At 36.8% G+C, this 14,319-nt stretch overlaps 1 protein-coding gene across 1 annotated transcript in view; it reads right to left on the minus strand.

Annotated features, from left to right (window-relative positions):
- PPP3R1 (protein phosphatase 3 regulatory subunit B, alpha) overlaps positions 1 to 14,319 on the minus strand; it is a 59,088-nt gene that overhangs the window by 3,376 nt on the left and 41,393 nt on the right. The window contains exons 3-5 of the mRNA XM_027131872.1: positions 6,760 to 6,936; positions 5,617 to 5,676; positions 3,903 to 4,087 (exon numbers count right to left, since the gene is read on the minus strand). Of these exons, the coding sequence (XP_026987673.1) occupies positions 3,903 to 4,087; positions 5,617 to 5,676; positions 6,760 to 6,936 (422 nt within the window). The remainder of the gene's footprint in view (positions 1 to 3,902; positions 4,088 to 5,616; positions 5,677 to 6,759; positions 6,937 to 14,319) is intronic.

Genomic DNA, 14,319 nt, shown 5'->3' on the forward strand with positions numbered 1-14,319 from the left:
TCTCCCTTCTGTCTCCTACCACATATACTTCCCACCTCTCCCACGCTTCAAAAAATTGTATCTTTTTTTTGATTAGGCAGAAATTCAGCATTTTATTTATGACTATATAGAATACTACTTACAGCAGAAGAGAATTGTGTACTATAGTTACTTTTTCTTTCCTGCACATTTGTTTTGCTACAGTTAATAACTGACCTTTTTCTTTGCCAGGTGTTCTATGTATTTATCATTAATTCAACCCTAAACTTTGTTCTAAACGCACTTAAATATATTATGTAATTCTATCAATTTTACTGTCTTGAAATCACTCCCAGAGCTTTCCAACCTGCTCCCATCCAGGCCTGTCATCTATGGATCCTCCTTCACCATCATCCTAGAGATTTCCTTCTTTCATGTTGGACCTTCTGCTTCCGGGATCCCACATTGTCTTCTTTTTTTGATTTATAACCTTTTTATAGTGGGAGCACATCCTCTAGTAGTTTCCCAGAAAGGGAGGCCTTGCATACCTAAAATGTCTTTATTTCCACCACCTAGTTTGAGTTTACTGAGAGTTCTCACTTGAAAATAACTGTCCCTCAAAATTGTGAAGGCAATGCTTCCACTGCCTTCCAGTTGCCAACTCTGCTGAGAAATTTGCCACCATTATGATTCTTTGTATGACACCCTTCCCCTACCCCTCTACTTTAGCTCTTTGGAAGTTTGTAGAACCATCTGTTTGTTTTAAAATTTCATGACAATGTGCCTAGGCCCACATTTTTATATACTATGCTGGGTACTCAGTAAGTCTTTTTGGTCAAAGAAGCTCATTACTTTTGATTCTGACGTATTTTCTTGATTCATTTTTGACATTTCCTTCCTTGCATTTTCTTTCTGGACCCCTAGCATCTGGGTGTTAGACCTCCTAGAATCTACTTCAAAGTTTAAATGTCCGAGAGCTCTTTTATATATTCTCCAATTTTTGTTTCAAAAATCCAATATATTATATCCCTGAGGATAACCATGACAGATTTTTGTTCTACTTTGAAAGTTGTCACTGGCCTTGCATAGCCTGCTTCTCCAAGCTTCTTTTTCAGGTGTTATCTCATCTCTATAATCCATTTTAGAGGCTTTCCTTGAATGTCTGGTGATCCATGGCTCTCTGCTCCTGTGGAAAGGGCACTAGAGCTTCCACATACAAAGTGGGGCTGTTGACTGTGGCCTGCGCTTTGAGTGATCAGTTAAGACCATTTCTGGAGATCAGATTTCCCAAAGAGGGCTGTCCCACCTCTTGCCTGGAGGGTACAAGTCTAGCTGCCAGGGAATCAGGTTAGGGAACTGAGCCTTTCAGGGATTCCACCTTATAAACCAAGTTGCTTCTCAGCTTTCCAAGTTTCTAGCTTAGAATTTTTACTCCTGTCTGCTAAACCAATTAACCATTCAACTTTATAAGTTGCCAAATCTAGTTAACTATCCTCTCTGCTATTCACTTGGTCCTTGTGGGTTTATAACCTTTTGTTTTTAACCCATTTAATTTCAGTGGAGGTTTGAGAGGAAGCAAAAGTAAATAGATGTGTTCAGTCCACCAACTTTAATCCTGTCACTAATCATTTATAATATTTGTGCATGGTAAAGTATTCTGAAAATGTTAAAGTAGGTATGTAGTATGTGATCTTATTTAAAATAACTTCCTTGGGACTTCCCTGGTGGCTCAGTGGTTAAGAATCCGCCTGCCAATGCAGGGGACACAAATTCAAGCCCTGGTCCGGGAAGATCCCACATGCCATGGAGCAATTAAGCCCATGCACCACAACTACTGAGCCTGCGCTCTAGAGCCCATGAGCCACAACTACTGAGCCTATGCACCACAACTACTGAAGCCCATGCGCCTAGAACCCATGCTCCGCAACAAGAGAAGCCACTGCAATGAGAAGCCCATGCACCACAACAAAGAGTAGACCCCGCTCGTCGCAACTAGAGAAAGCCCATGGACAGCAATGAAGACCCAATGCAGCCATACATACATACATACATACATAAACTGTCTTTCTCTTTCACTGTTATAGCTTAAGAAATCAGAATAAAGAAAAATCAATGAAGCCAAAGTTAAGAGCTTGATAAATGTTCCAAAAAGTTGGCTTAATACACAAAACATTTTTCTTCATTCCTGAACTATGCCCTCCAAAAATACAAGTAAAGGCAATTTATCACAAAATGCTGAAAAACAAACTCAAAGCTTAGCTTATGTCTTCAGTGTAAATAGTACCATTTCTATACCTAGGGATGTATTTTAATTTCCTTTCACTGGTAAGTGATTTACATGCAAGTTTTAGTTTATATTTACTAAATGCAAGTAGTCTTCACTTATATACATCCTTTCCATTAACACTCCAGTCAAGAGTTTCCCTTTTTTGTTTTGTTCCCTCAAGTCTTGGAATTATTTTTTTTTCCTTCTTTCGAAAACTGGCTGCTACCTATGATGCCACTACCAGCATGGTCTCAGGTCGCACACAATGCGATGTCCGTCCACGGGAGTCCTTCAGCAAGAACTGGCAACAGTGAAGGAGGAAGGACTTCCCTGGTGGCGCAGTGGTTAAGAATCCACCTGCTAATGCAGGGGACACGGGTTAGAGTCCTGGTCTGGGAAGATCCCATATGCCGCGGAGCAACTAAGCCCATGCACCACAACTACTCAGCCTTCGCTCTAGAGCCCATGAGGCACAACTACTGAGCCCATAGGCCACAACTACTGAAGCCCAAGTGCCTAGAGCCTGCACTCGGCAACAAGAGAAGTCACCGCAATGAGAAGCTCATGCACCGCAACAAAGAGTAGCCCCCGCTCGCTGCATCTAGAGAAAGCCCGTGCACAGCAACAAAAACTCAATGCAGCCAAAAATAAATTAATTAATTTATAAAAAAACAGTGAGGGAGGAGACACAACGGAGGGACAGGACACAGAGCAGTACCACCTGGCACGGGTTCCAAATCTCAAGGCTCAAGCCTATCTAATCTCTTCCAAAAAGACCTCGAGTGTTCTTTAAACTAGAGCACCACCCTACTTTTTGAAACAAAATGCAAAGATAGTATTCCCTTGAGATGAAGAAAGATCCTTAAAGGATCACGTGAACTTCTACTTAAATGCTGAAGTAGATACTTAAGTCCTTATATAACACACAAAGTAATTTGTTTTCCCTGGTGTCATCTAAGTAAAAAATGAGAAGAAGAGGAAAGTCTTTTATAGAAAGATTTCCCAGTCATGACTGAAATTTTTCAAAACTTTTTCTTTGTTATCTTTGCCTTTCCTTTGCATTGCTCAGTATCTCTAGCTTACAGTTAAAACTGCTTTTAACACATCAAAAAGTTAGTATCTTTGCTTTAGGGGCAGGAGTAAAGAAGAGAAGTAGTAAACTGGAAGCTAAGCCGTTGCCCCAGTTTCCACCTAGAGCTAGTTGTCGAGGCCTTCCCACAACTGTAGCCCCTGCCTCTGTGGAGCCCTTGCCCCAGCGTACAAGGACTACCCATCAGTAGCTTAGAAAAATAAAATCACCCTTTTACAAGGCCTAGCTGCTGAGTTTAAGACGGACAGGGACTCCATTTCTGTTGTCCTCATGAAACCAAGCCTCTGGATTCCTAGCTGAAACTCATGAACTCATATTTCCCACAAAAGTATTTTCAAACAACCTAGCTGTTCATTTGGGAGGCTACCAATAATAAGTAAAAGTTACTAGTACCATTCTTGTGGCATTTTATCAGACAATCACTGAGAATAAAATCAGTAACACTTACAACAAAGAACATTTCAAAACCTTGAATATGGAGCAATTAGGCAAAATCAAAAGTAGAAATGTCTAGGGCAAAATAAAGGAATTCTCTATTACGTGGTATTAAAAATGTTTTCATGAAGTGTGACTAATGAATGTACTTACAGCACAGAATTCTTCAAAGGATATTCTTCCATCTCCATCCTTATCTGCATTTATTATGGTTTTGTCCACGATTTGCTGTAACTGTGTATCTTTCAGATTGTTCCCCACCATCATCTTCAGCACCTGGAAGAGTTCCCCATTGGAAATATAGCCATCTTTATCCATGTCATAGATACGGAAAGCAACTAAAAAGAGAGTAAGGAAAATCAATGGCAAAATCAAAGGCAATCACAAACGAATACTTTCAATGAGAGAGAGAACAATAAGCTGCCAAACAATTAGAATTCTACTCTGAGGACAGCTCCTTCCTACACAGAGATGTCTCTAGGTGAAAATGGTTAAGAGTATATGGGCTATGGGACTTCCCTGGTGGTCCAGTGGTTAAGACTTCACCTTCCAATGCAGGCGGTGGGTTTGATCCCTGGTCAGGGAGCTAAGATCTCACATGCCTCATGGCCAAAAAACCAAAACATAAAACAGAAGCAACAAATTCAATAAAGACTTTAAAAATGGTCCACATTGGGCTTCCCTGAATCCGCCTGCCAGTGCAGGAGACACGGGTTCGAGCCCTGGTCCTGGAAGATCCCACATGCCGTGGAGCAGCTAAGCTCGTGCACCACAACTACTGAGTCTGCGTTCTACAGCCCGCGAGCCACAACTACTGAGCCTGTGTGTCACAACTACTGAAGCCTGCGTGCTAGAGCCTGTGCTCCGCAACAAGAGAAGCCACCACAACGAGAAGCCCATGCAGTGCAACAAAGAGTAGCCCCCGCTCGCCGCAACTAGAGAAAGCCCACGCACAGCAACGAAGACCCAATGCAGCCAAAAAATCAAAAAAAAAAAAAAAAAAAAAAAAAGGTCTACATTGAAAAAATCTTAAAAAAAAAAAGTGTATATGAGCCATGGAATCAAGACTGCTTTGGCCAATTAGTGTAGCCTAGTGGTAAGTTATTTACCCTTCCTAAGCTTCATTTTCTGCACATATTTAATTGGGGCTAATAATAGTTCTAACCTCTCAGGTTCTTTACAGTACCGAATGAGATAATATACAATCAAAGACAGCAAATGCTATTACCATTATTCTCATTTGTATCAAAAAGAGTTCGTTTGCAAAGGATGTTTGCATATAGCCTGCACCTCAGAGAACTGTTATAAATACAACATCTCTCTAGTTAAGAGCTGAATGTTTTAAAAAGATATCAGATGTTCCCTATGATAGAGGCAGCCTATGTAAACCAAAATAGTGGACTTCTGGCTAAATAATTCTGAATACAACGAGTGTAAATAAAGTTAACCTAATCATATTAGAGCATTTCTTCTCACTTTCATGCCAACATTTTATAATAACTATAAATGGAATATAATCTTTAAAATTGTGAAACACTATATTGTACACTTGTAACTTATAAAACACTGTACATCAACTATACTTCAATTAAAAAAAAATCTCTTATCTAAGACATGTAATTCATATGGCTGTAGAAGGAAATTCTATTTTCCTTCTATCCAACTAAAAGCAACAATGACACATCATTAAAAAATGCAAACTGCAAATGTCCAGAAAGGATTTTCTCCAGAATGTAAAATTTTTGTTACGTTTACTAAGGATCTAGAATAAAAGACATCTTTTAGAATATTTTAAAAGGAGGTTATAATGCAGTATGGGGTAGTGGTCTTAAGAGGGAGAATGAACTCAGTGAAGAGAAATACTTACACCTCAACTTCTGTTCCTTATCTCCTTTGACACTGAACTGAGAGACTCCCTCAATGAACTCTGAATAAGAATAAAATATGTTTACAAATCAGAAGTTTCAATTTTTTACAAAGAAAAACAACACATACCCACACACACACACACACACACACACACACAAACCCCTACGTGCTGACAAAAAGATATTTTCTTGCTGCAAAAGAAAATATTACTAGCTGTGTTTAAAACTGAAAAAGCCAAATTTGAAACTTCGTAACAAACGAGGTTCTATATATATACATTTTAATCTGAACCTGGAGTTCTCTAAAGTCAAATCCATTTAATCAAATATTTACTTACGCTACGGAGCATAACACTCAAAAAAAAACCCATATTCTTTAAGCTATTTAACTCTTTTTTCTTAGAATATGACAAAAGGAGGCTTTAAAAAAATTTACATTGTTTGGCAGAAAAAAAAAAAATTGGGATTTCTGGCTCCAAAATTCAGAATCATTTAAATAAACTGTTGGATGTTTCATTAAATGGTCATTTTTCTTCACTGCCTGCTAAACACTAAATCATAACCAGTTTTAAAGCCCTTCACTTATAATCCAATTCCTCAAACTAAAATAACAAAATCTGTTGATTCCCTGGTGAAATGAAATGTTTATTTACTTTAAAGTGTAGAATCAAATGGTTAATATTAGCAAAAGCGCTACTGTCTTCGTAAAATCTTAGATTAACTAAATTAATCCTTTCTATGATAATACTCATATCCTTATTACTTCAGCTTACTTTTTATTGCTGACTTAGTATTAAGTCTCATTCTTTTATAAAAGGTTTTAAAAATGTAGCTTCTAATATTGTAAGTTTCCCTAAAGTGAGACTAATTTTCGAACAACAAAAGAAATTCTAAATCCCATTTTTCAGATTACCTTAAAGGGCAATTTGATCATTTATGATCCCAAAAGTAAAAGATCTTATGAGCCCATTAAGGTTCATATATCACAGACTTTGAGGTTTTAATGTAATCTATCTTTATAAGAAAACCAGTAATACACATTCAAGAAAAACTAAATTTTTCAGACATTTTTGTACACAGAGCTGTAAGATGCTATTCACAGATTATCTAACTGGTAGTTTAAAAAAAAACTACTTCCTTACCTTTAAAGTCTACTTCTCCATTCCCATCTGTGTCAAATATATCTATTACTCGCTGTACTAAGGGATTCTGTTGTAACTCAGGCAGAGACATGAACTCTTCCACACTCAAAGAACCAGAATTGTCCAAATCGAGCTTCTTAAATCTCTTTCCTAGCCTTTTAATTTCATCAGCATCAACTAAAAGCAAACAAAAAGAGGCAGCAAGATTTAACAAACGATTTTGTGATAATTATAGGAAAAAAATTCACCACTTATCCAAGAGTTTAATTTCCAATTTAAAGAGTTGCATATACGATTGACTAATTTCTTATAACAAAGAAAATATATCATAAAATTTTTTTTGTTACCCTTTTGTTTGTCTGCACCTGCCATAACATACAACCAACTGTATGCTGAGTAAGATATTACAAGATTAACAATGCTAAGCTGATCATGGAAGTCACGTGGTTTTACCAGGCAGACTAAATCAATCTCTATGTACCAGGCACTCTAATTTTCACTTATCTTGTAAAATTTTAATTTAGTTTATTTCTAGCAGTTCGTGGTTCAAAATTTGAACATGGTTTGAACACAGTTCAATATTCAAAGCCTCCCTCCAACGTTGCCAGCTTCTTGAATATTCTTCTAAAGATATTCTTTGCAAATATGAGCAAAGAAAACCCAGCATTTTTAGATTTTAATCCTTTAATTAAATTTTTAAGAAAAAATTTTATAAAGGTTAAATTTTTAAAGGTTACTATCCGTTTACAGTTATTACCAATATCCTAAAAATCAGGCCCAGATCTTTAAAACAGATCAAACCCGCCTTGGCAGCACCGTCAAGTGCTTCAGCTTTGCACTTCGTACAAGCTAAATGTAAAGAATTCCAACTTCTGGCACCAACTTTCATCAAAGATTTTTTTCTGCTACTTGGGATCATACTCCCTTAAAACAGATGAACAAGGAAAAACAAACAAACCTCACCCTTTTGACTCATCTTGTGACTCAGAGATACTGTTTTTCATATGTTTTGCCAAGCTGAAACTCATGGTATTTTTCCACTTTTTGTAAGGATACCTTTGGGAGGATTATCTTTTTTAGTAGTTGGAAGTGCCTACATATTCAATTTACATTATATTATACAAAGTATTGTAATAGTTAATCTTATAGTCATACATATATGTATGTCTCTAAAATTTAAGATATTAAAAACTTAGATATTTTAGTCTGAGTTTATAATATAGGTATATATTATAATAATATAGGTATTACTATGGAATGTTTACATGGAAAATAGCAAATTAAATTGTTGAGACCATACCCAGATCACTGCACCCTTGAATATACTCAGGAATAAATGTGAAATCTAGATGGTTTCCTATTTTAACAAGTGATTTCAAGAATCTTATTACCACATAAAATAATTAAGAAGTTGCCTTTAGAGAGCTCATGTTGCTACAGTAAGTTTAAATAAATATTTCCAACTGGACATATTAACGCTAGAGAGTATATAATATTAATAGAGATAGAAAGGTTGCTTATTCATTCATCATGTTCTCAGATGAAGAAACATTAACCACCTCTCTTTATTATACATATATTTTTTATCATTTAGAAGAAAAGAATGTAAGAGATTCCCAACAGTAGCAAAGAGATGCAGGCCTCTGGCTCTTCAAGCACTGTTATTACTATACACACACACCAAGCTGCTACTCCACTGTTAGGTGATTTTGAGGTTTCTCAGCATGAAAAGGAAAAGGAATAAGCAGAATGGTAGAAAAATAAATTTTCCTCAAATTTTAGCCAATTCTCCAAATTTGTAAAACAGTAATAAGTAGCAACAAGACTACTCCTTCAGGAAATTCTTTTAATAGCCACTTTATAAATAATTTATTACCTATTAGTCCATAAACAATTTAAAACAAAATAAAGCAAGTCTTATCAAATCCTCCTAGTGATAATAGTATCTTCAAAGAAACAACTAAATGCAATGTGGGATCCTGAATAGAATTCTGGAAAAGAAAAACTTTCCAGTGTCACAATTTCTTTTTTCACTAAAATATACAGTTTAACAGTACTGTAAAAATGTTAATTTCTTGATTTTGATAATGATAATTGCACTTTAAGTCTGTGAGATGTTACCATCAGAGGAAGCTTGGGTGAGTGATATTTGGGAACTCTATGATTTTTGCAACATTTTTGTAATTTTTCCTTAAGCCTCCTCCTATTTGTAACAACTCTTAATTTTTCTCCTTGTGTTTCATGACTTTGAAACTTCTGATCCAGTATTTTGTAAAATATCCCTCAGAGTGAGTTGCTGATGTTTTTTTCATGATTAGAATGCTTTGGGGCAAGAATACCATAGAAATGATATGTCCTTCGCAGTGCATCATTATCAAGGGGTTCATGTCAACATGTCTTTTCACTAGTGATGCTAATTTTGATCACTTGGCCAAGGTGGTTTCTGCCAGATTTCTCCACTATAAATCTACAATCTTTCCCTCTGTATTAAAATATATTGGGAGGGGGCTTCCCTGGTGGCGCAGTGGTTGAGAGTCCGCCTGCCGATGCAGGGGACACGGGTTCGTGCCCCGGTCCGGGAAGATCCCACGTGCCGGGGAGCGGCTGGGCCCGTGAGCCATGGCCGCTGAGCCTGCGTGTCCAGGGCTTGGGCCCAAAAAGGGAGAGGGCACAAAAAAAAAAAACCCCCCGCCGCCAAAAAAAAAAAAAAAAAAAAAAAAAAAAAATATTGGTGGGGGAATACTCTGAGACTATTCAAATATCCTACTTTCTCCTCAAACTCTGATCTAATTGGAGCATCATCTAGGTAGGTCTTGTTTGCAAAATTTTGTTACTGTGGTATTGCCTAATAATGATTTTCTTTTTCCCTCATTATTAACTGGACTGTTCCTGTCAAAAAACAAAACAAAACAAACCTGTCCCCTTTCCCTATTTGTTTCTTTATTCAATTATTCGTATCAGCATGGATTCATGGGTACTTATTTTATCCTATGGGTTAAAATCCAATGTCACATTACCTGTTAACCAAATTATTCCAGCTTTCTTCTTTAGGTACTACCTCAAGCTGGCTCCTGTGTGACTTTTCAACAATCCCCAATTTGAGCATTTCCTTATTTTCTGGCACCATAAAATGTTCCATTCTTATCCTGACTATGTATTTAAGAAGATATGCCCCAATCTCGTTTGTATGGCAGGATATTTAGAACTATGCTATAGAATGAAAACTATAGATCCCTAATAAGGGATCTTAGAGGTACTGTGGAAAGAGCCCTCAGATATGATAAAATTACCTATGGAGAAACATGTGTTTTTTTTTTTTAATTTATTTTTATTTCTGGCTGCTTTGGGTCTTCGTTGCTGCACGTGTGGGCTTTCTCTAGTTGTGGCGAGCGGGGGCTACTCTTGTTGCGGTGCGCAGGCTTCCCATTGCGGTGGCTTCTCTTGTTGCGGAGCACAGGCTCTAGGTGCGCGGGCTTCAGCATTTGTGGTGTGTGCGCTTCAGCATTTGTGGTGCGTGGGCTCAGTAATTGTGGCTCGTGGGCTCTAGAGCGCAAGTTCAGTAGTTGTGGCACACGGGCTTAGCTGTTGCACGGCATGTGGGATCTTCCCGGACCAGGGCTCGAACCTGTATCCCCTGCATTGGCAGGAGGATTCTTAACCACTGTACCACCAGAAGCCCCGAGAAACATGTATTGAGTAACCTTGTAAAGACTAGCACAAGAATGAAGCCTTATAGTGTTGTCAATAGAAGCTATTGGGTAGTTTTTCAACATAAAGATTAATTTAAAAGTTTTAAAGTCTTCTGTAATATTCATCTTCTACAAAAGTAATGACTGTATTTCCAATGTTATCCCAAATAAGAAATCAAAACCACTAGGGGGCGCAGATAAAACCTTCATAAGCAGCTCCAAAAAACTGCCTAATTTTATAACAACCTTGTGATTACCCTAGCAGTCTAATATTTATATTCTACACAGAATACTTTAACAGAACAAAGCAAAGAAAGCTCCCTATTAATACTGAAAGAGAATCAAAAGGGCATATTATGAAAAATGGACATTTGTGCTGTGTCTTTTCCTTACAAATGAAAAACTTTCATCCACTTTAAAAGGTCTAGGTTCTAGAGGTATATCATAATTTTCTAATGCAAGAGGCAACACATGCTCTTGGTGTTTCTAGATTAAAATTATGACACACTTAAAAAATTATTAATTATCAAATATACAAGAGCTACACATCAGCACCAACAAAAGAATTATCAAGTTGTAATCAAAACGCTAAAAAGAAATTTTAAACCAACTTTGGGAAATAACTGATATTCCAAAAACGCATTATTAAATATACAATTCTACAGGTTTTGACAAACATATACACCTACGTAAGCAGCACTGCAATCAAGACAGAAGCACATTTCTATCATCCCAAAATGTTTCCTAAGGTCCTTTCCAGTCAATCACAAACACACCGCACCCCCTCCCCACCACAACCCTAGGCAACCACTGTCCTGCTTTCTGTAACTAAATTCTGTCTAGAATTTCACATAAATGGGATCATAGATACGTACTCTTGTGTCCATCTTCCTTTTCTCGTTAAGTTTTTGACACTAATCCAAGTTGTTTCATATGTCAGTAGCTTCTTCCTTTTTATGGCACAGTAGTATATATATAGTCCATTGTACGGATATACTACAATCAGTTTATGCATTCATCTGTTAACAGACATTCCTATTGTTTCGTTTGGGACTATTAGGAATAAAGATTCTAAGAATATTATACTTAAGTCTTTTTGTAAACAAATGTTTTCCTGGAATTGCTGGGTCATAGGGTAAGCATACATTTGACTTTCAGAAACTGTTAGAAAGTTTTCCAAAGTGGTGTACCATTTTACACTCCCACTGGCAATATCTGAGAATTCCAGGAGCTCTACACCTCCTTGCCAACTCGTGAAATTGTGTCTTTCTAAGTTTAGCCACTCTGCTGGGTGGCAGCACTATGCAATTATAGTTTCAGCCTGCGTTCCTCTGAGGATTAATTATCTTGAGCATCTTTTTCATGTGATTATTGGCAGCTGATATATCTTCATTTAAGTGACTTCAAATATTTTACCCTTTTAAAAGGTGGGCTGTCTTTAAAAAGTTGTCTGATTCTCTCTTTATACTGATTAGTGCAAGTCCTTTGTCAGGTGTAGGCATTTCAAGTATCTTCTCCCAGCTTATAAGCTGCCTTTAAGGAGCAAAAACCTTCAATTTTGATGAAACCCATTTTTTTCTTTTATGATTCATGTTTTACAAATAAACTAAAAATCCTTGCCTATGGTGGTCGTGAAGATTTTCTCTGATGTTTTCTTCTAGAAGTTCCATAGTTGTGGCTTTTATGTTTAAATTTTTGACCCATGTTTTTTGTACAAGTAAGGGTAAACTTTTATTCCAGTTATTTTGTTCAAAAGGCTCCCCTTACACTGGTACCTTTGATGTTTTTGTCAAAAATCAGTTAACTGTATAAAGTAACATGTTGTACACCTTAAATTTACACAATGTTACATGTCAAATATCCAATTAAAAAAAATTTTTTTAATCAATCAATGGACTGCCCTGGTGGCGCAGTGGTTAAGAATCCACCTGCCAATGCAGGCGACACGGGTTCAAGCCCTGGTCCAGGAAGATCCCACATGCTGTGGAGCAACTAAGTCCATGCGCCATAGCTAGTGAGCCTGCGCTCTAGAGCCCGTGTGCCACAGCTACTGAAGCCCGCACGCCTAGAGCCCGTGCTCCACAACAAGAGAAGCCACCGCAATGAGAAACCTGTGCACTGCAACGAAGAGTAGCCCCCGCTTGCAACAACAAAGACCCAACACAGCCAAAAAAAATAAATAATTAATTAAAGAAAAAAATGTTTTTATCGAGTATAGCTGAATAAAAGACTAGAGTTATTTTAAAAAAAAATCAATCGAATACACACACATGGGTTTATACCCTCTACTCTGTTCTACTGATTTATTTACCTTATGCTAATACCACAGTTTTATGTTTTAGTCTTTAAATCAGGGAACACTGTCCTCACACTTCGTTGTTCTTTTTCAAAATTGTGCCAGCTCTTCTAAGACCTGGGTTTTCCCATATAGAATTAACAATTATTTGGTAATTTTTATTAAAACCCTGCTGAAAATGATTGGGATTGTCTTGAATCTACAGATCAATCTGAGTAGAACTGATACCTTAACAGTATCAAAGTCTTCCAATCTATGAATATGGTACCTCCCTCCATTTACTTAGGTCTTTTTAAGTTTCTCTCAGTGACGTTTCATAGTTCGGTGTATAGATCTTACATATATTTGGTTAAATTTACACTTGAATATCCCAATGTTTTTATTCTATTATAAATGGTATCTTTGTCAATTTCTTTTTTTTTTTCAATTGTTCACTGCTGTTATAGAGAGATTCCACTGCTTTTTGTATATTGCTCTTGTATCCTACAATCTTGCTAATAAGTTCACTTCTTATTTCTAGGAACAGGATTTACTACATACACAACCATGTCATCTGAGAATAAAGACAGCTTTACTCCTTCCTTTCCCATCTGAACGTATTACGTTTCTTCTACTGGACTTAATGTACTGGCTAGAACTTCTAGTACAGTTTTGACTACTATTGGTCAGAGTGAAAAACAACTTTTTTCCCCATGGAAAGCATTCAGTCTTTCATCATTAAATAAGTATGATGTTAGCTATAGGTTTTGGTAGGTGCCCTTTATCAGGTTGATATAGTTCCCTTCTGTTCCTAATTTGCCAAAACTATTAATCATGAGTGGCTACTGAACTCTGTCAAACAAATGCTTTGCTACAACTATTAAGAAGATGTTTTTTCTCTTTTATTACATCAATATAGTGAATTACATTAATTGATATTTCTAGATAAAATCGTACTCCTGGGATAAACTCCACTTGACCATGCTTTACTGTCCTTTTTACATATTGTTGGATTTGACTTACAAATATTTAAGGATTTTTACACATATGTTCATGGTGAATACTGGTCTACAGTTTTCTATAATGTCTTCGGTACTGCTATTGGTATAACGCTAGCTTCTATTTTCTTAAGGATTCTTTATTTTTTTCCATTAAATGTTTGCTAGAATTTACCAGTAAAGCCATCTGAGCCCTGGAGTTTTCTTTGTGGGAAAGAATTCAATTTTATTAATAGATATAATGCTATTAAGATTTTCTATTTCCTTTTGTGTCAGTTTTAGGAACAGGCATACCTTGAAGATATCGCAGGTTTGGTTCTAGACCACTGCAAAATAGCAAGTCACATGAATTTTTTGGTTTCCCAATGCGTATAAAAGTTATGTTTACACTATACTGTAGTCTATTACGTATGCAACAGCATTGTCTAAAAAAAACAATGTACATACCTTAATTTAAAGGTAAATTAAATTATGCTAAGTTTAATTAATAAATTATGCTAAAAATGCTAACCACCATCTAAGCCTTCAGCAAGTCGTAACAGAAACATCAAAGGGGCTTCCCTGGTGGCGCAGTGGTTGAGAGTCCACCTGCCGATGC

This window comes from Aethalodelphis obliquidens, unplaced genomic scaffold, assembly GCF_003676395.1.
Source record: "Aethalodelphis obliquidens isolate GAN/ISIS:26980383/991018 unplaced genomic scaffold, ASM367639v1 scaffold40, whole genome shotgun sequence".
Lineage (NCBI taxonomy): Eukaryota > Metazoa > Chordata > Mammalia > Artiodactyla > Delphinidae > Aethalodelphis > Aethalodelphis obliquidens.